Source organism: Palaemon carinicauda, chromosome 33 (genome assembly GCF_036898095.1).
Source record: "Palaemon carinicauda isolate YSFRI2023 chromosome 33, ASM3689809v2, whole genome shotgun sequence".
Classification (NCBI taxonomy): Eukaryota; Metazoa; Arthropoda; class Malacostraca; order Decapoda; family Palaemonidae; genus Palaemon; species Palaemon carinicauda.
In genome coordinates, this window is record NC_090757.1 from 34,675,944 (window position 1) to 34,680,943 (window position 5,000).

At 27.8% G+C, this 5,000-nt stretch overlaps 1 protein-coding gene across 1 annotated transcript in view; it reads right to left on the reverse strand.

The window, feature by feature from the left end:
- Positions 1-4,268, reverse strand: part of HLH3B (Helix loop helix protein 3B) — a 31,543-nt gene extending 27,275 nt beyond the window's left edge. The window contains exon 1 of the mRNA XM_068357221.1: positions 4,191-4,268. Within this exon, the coding sequence (XP_068213322.1) occupies positions 4,191-4,268 (78 nt within the window). The remainder of the gene's footprint in view (positions 1-4,190) is intronic.
- Positions 4,269-5,000: the final 732 nt, after the last annotated feature.

Sequence of the window (5,000 nt, forward strand, 5' to 3'; positions counted from 1 at the left end):
TTTTCAATTTCGCTTCATATATTCTGATAGATTTTTTCAATTTCGCTTCATATATTCTGATAGATTTTTTCAATTTCGCTTCATATATTCTGATAGATTTTTTCAATTTCGCTTCATATATTCTGATAGATTTTTTCAATTTCGCTTCATATATTCTGATAGATTTTTTCAATTTCGCTTCATATATTCTGATACATTTTTTTCAATTTCGCTTCATATATTCTGATAGATTTTTTCAATTTCGCTTCATATATTCTGATAGATTTTTTCAATTTCGCTTCATATATTCTGATACATTTTTTTCAATTTCGCTTCATATATTCTGATAGATTTTTTCAATTTCGCTTCATATATTCTGATAGATTTTTTCAATTTCGCTTCATATATTCTGATAGATTTTTTCAATTTCGCTTCATATATTCTGATAGATTTTTTCAATTTCGCTTCATATATTCTGATAGATTTTTTCAATTTCGCTTCATATATTCTGATAGATTTTTTCAATTTCGCTTCATATATTCTGATACATTTTTTTCAATTTCGCTTCATATATTCTGATAGATTTTTTCAATTTCGCTTCATATATTTTGATAGATTTTTTCAATTTCGCTTCATATATTCTGATAGATTTTTTCAATTTCGCTTCATATATTCTGATACATTTTTTTCAATTTCGCTTCATATATTCTGATAGATTTTTTCAATTTCGCTTCATATATTCTGATAGATTTTTTCAATTTCGCTTCATATATTCTGATAGATTTTTTCAATTTCGCTTCATATATTCTGATAGATTTTTTCAATTTCGCTTCATATATTCTGATAGATTTTTTCAATTTCGCTTCATATATTCTGATAGATTTTTTCAATTTCGCTTCATATATTCTGATAGATTTTTTTCAATTTCGCTTCATATATTCTGATAGATTTTTTTCAATTTCGCTTCATATATTCTGATAGATTTTTTCAATTTCGCTTCATATATTCTGATATATTTTTACAATTTTGCTTAATATATTCTGATACATTTTTTCAATTTCGCTTCATATATTGTGATACATTTTTTCAATTTCGTTTCTTATATTCTGATACATTTTTTCAATTTCGCTTCATATATTCTGATACATTTTTTTCAATTTCGCTTCATATATTCTGATACATTTTTTCAATTTCGCTTCATATATTGTGATACATATTTTCAATTTCGCTTCTTATATTCTGATACATTTTTTCAATTTCGCTTCATATATTGTGATACATTTTTTCAATTTCGCTTCTTATATTCTGATATATTTTTACAATTTTGCTTCATATATTCTAATACATTTTTTCAATTTCCCTTCATATATTCTGATACATTTTTTTTTCAATTTCGCTTCATATATTCTGATACATTTTTTCAATTTCGCTTCATATATTCTGATAGATTTTTTCAATTTCGCTTCATATATTCTGATACATTTTTTCAATTTCGCTTCATATATTTTGATAGATTTTTTCAATTTCGCTTCATATATTCTGATAGATTTTTTCAATTTCGCTTCATATATTCTGATAGATTTTTTTTTCAATTTCGCTTCATATATTCTGATAGATTTTTTCAATTTCGCTTCATATATTCTGATAGATTTGTTTCAATTTCGCTTCATATATTTTGATAGATTTTTTCAATTTCGCTTCATATATTCTGATAGATTTTTTCAATTTCGCTTCATATATTCTGATAGATTTTTTTTTCAATTTCGCTTCATATATTCTGATAGATTTTTTCAATTTCGCTTCATATATTCTGATAGATTTTTTCAATTTCGCTTCATATATTCTGATAGATTTTTTTTTCAATTTCGCTTCATATATTCTGATAGATTTTTTCAATTTCGCTTCATATATTCTGATATATTTTTACAATTTTGCTTAATATATTCTGATACATTTTTTCAATTTCGCTTCATATATTGTGATACATTTTTTCAATTTCGCTTCATATATTCTGATACATTTTTTCAATTTCGCTTCATATATTCTGATAGATTTTTTCAATTTCGCTTCATATATTCTGATACATTTTTTCAATTTCCCTTCATATATTCTGATACATTTTTTCAATTTCCCTTCATATATTCTGATACATTTTTTCAATTTCGCTTCATATATTCTGATACATTTTTTTCAATTTCACTTCATATATTCTGATATATTTTTTTTCAATTTCGCTTCATATATTCTGATAATTTTTTTTCAATTTCCCTTCATATATTCTGATACATTTTTTCAATTTCCCTTCATATATTCTGATACATTTTTTCAATTTCCCTTCATATATTCTGATACATTTTTTCAATTTCGCTTCATATATTCTGATACATTTTTTCAATTTCGCTTCATATATTCTGATACATTTTTTTCAATTTCGCTTCATATATTCTGATACATTTTTTTCAATTTCACTTCATATATTCTGATAATTTTTTTTAAATTTCCCTTCATATATTCTGATACATTTTTTCAATTTCCCTTCATATATTCTGATACATTTTTTCAATTTCCCTTCATATATTCTGATACATTTTTTCAATTTCCCTTCATATATTCTGATACATTTTTTCAATTTCCCTTCATATATTCTGATACATTTTTTCAATTTCCCTTCATATATTCTGATACATTTTTTCAATTTCCCTTCATATATTCTGATACATTTTTTCAATTTCCCTTCATATATTCTGATACATTTTTTCAATTTCCCTTCATATATTCTGATACATTTTCACCTTTATGAGACTACAATTACCCAAATTATTGTCAATGAAAAATGCTTAATTATTAAAGCTCAACAATAAAAAAATCAATTACAATATTATGAATTATGATCAAAACCTTTTTTTTTATCATTTTCATACCTCATCATCAAAAAGATTTTTTTTGTTTAAATTTTCGCTTTATATTTTGTGAAATAGTTTCAAAATGATTGCCAGAATTATTACAAAGGAAAAAATGCTTCACTATTAAAGATCAACATTGAAAAATAAATTATAAAATTATGAATTATGATCAAAACCTTTTTTATCATTTTCAAAGTTTATCAAAAAGATTTTTTTTTTTAATTTTCGCTTAATATATTCTGACATATTTTCACTTTAATAATTACCAGAATTATTCTAAAGGAAAAATGTTTAGTTATTAGGAATATACATTGAAAACCAAATTACAAATATTGTAAAATTTTGACCAAGTCAATTGTAGCCTTAAATTGTAATTCTTTAGGTTTGTAAACAACCACACTGCGATGGTCATCGTGCTAGTGAATTTGGGTCCTTGGAAATGGAGAATTCAGACCCCTGTTAGCGAGTCCTTGATTCCATTTGCGGCTTATTTCTACTTCGCCAGACCCACGACTGTATGTCGCTTTTGACTGTTACTTGTTCGTGTGTTTATACAGTCAGGCGGCTTATTTCTACTTCGGCAGACCCGCGACTGTATGTCGCTTTTGACAGTTACTTGTTCGTGTGTTTATACAGTCAGGCGGCTTATTTCTACTTCGGCAGACCCACGACTGTATGTCGCTTTTGACTGTTACTTGTTCGTGTGTTTATACAGTCGCTTTTGACAGTTACTTGTTCCCGTGCTTGCGAAACTTGACAGTTAAGTTGGTGTTTTCTTGATAACGATACGAGCTGGTTCTGACCTGCGTTATTTTGGTGCCTTGTGATATTGTGATCTGAAATTGGCCGATTTCTCTGTGACTTTATATCCCCGCTTTTAAAATGGAAGGAATTGAGGTAAGTAGGTCTTTTCTTATATCATCATCATCTCCTCCTACGCCTATTGACGCAAAGGGCCTCGGTTAGATTTCGCCAGTCGTCTCTATCATGAGCTTTTAATTCAATATTTCCCCATTCATCATCTCCTACTTGATAGATTGTAATTAAATTTGCATCACAGATAGGTCTTAGGTCATGAACAGCCCCATTAACCCTTTTACCCCCAGGCTTTTTGGAAATTTCCAACCCTTAACCCCCAAGGGGTTACTTTTTTCCCAGCACATTTTGGTGTATATTTCTTTTAAATTGCTCTAACAGCCTTAATTTTTGTCATAGAGAGGTCAGGTTGGTCTCATTTTTATAGCATTTTTTTGCAAGGACGTACCGGTACGTCCATGGGGGTAAAGGGATGGCTTTTGTGAAACGTACCAGTACGTCCTTTGGGGGTAAAAATATTATAGATGATCCGGATCCGGATTTTAAATCTGAATTTTCCTTTTTCGCCATTTTAAAAACGTCAAAACATATTGACGGATTTTGACGAAATTTCCACCAGATAGACCTCAGGCTCTTGTTTGATATAAAATCATTTCATTCCAACGGTGTATTCCCTGAATTTCTGAAGAGAATAAAAATAGCTTTCAATCAAAAACTTCAAATATATATGCAATATCTAAATAAAGAATAGCTCCTGTTAAAAGGTTACATTTAAGTTTCCGTCAATGCTTTTTAACGAGATACGAAGTGGATATTGAGGAATCTACATTGGCACCTTAATCAGTATTGCGAAGGCAGCATTATTTCTCTGTAGATGCTCAATGTTTTTATTTTAATTTTATGAAAAGGTATAAAATTTCAGGCGTTTTTTATTAAGAATGATAAAAGACCACTGACAATAGTGAGACTTTGCTTTTATAAGTTTTGCTGGTAGTAGTTTGGTTTTCAGTAAAGGGAATTATGAATATTGTGGCATTTTTAATTGATTAGTGTGTAATTGCTACCTAGTAAAATAGGTAGCCTTACTGATGGTGTGAAGATGATTTTCAAAGTTATTTTATAGCCTTAATAATGGTGTTTATTTGGATGATTTTTCCAAGTTTTTTGTAGCCTTAATAATGGTGTATATTCAGATGATTTCCAAGTCATTTTAAAACCTTAATAATGGTGTTTATTAAGATGATTTCCAAGTTATTTTAGAGCCTTACTAATGGTGTTTATTCAGAGGATTTTCCAAGTTAT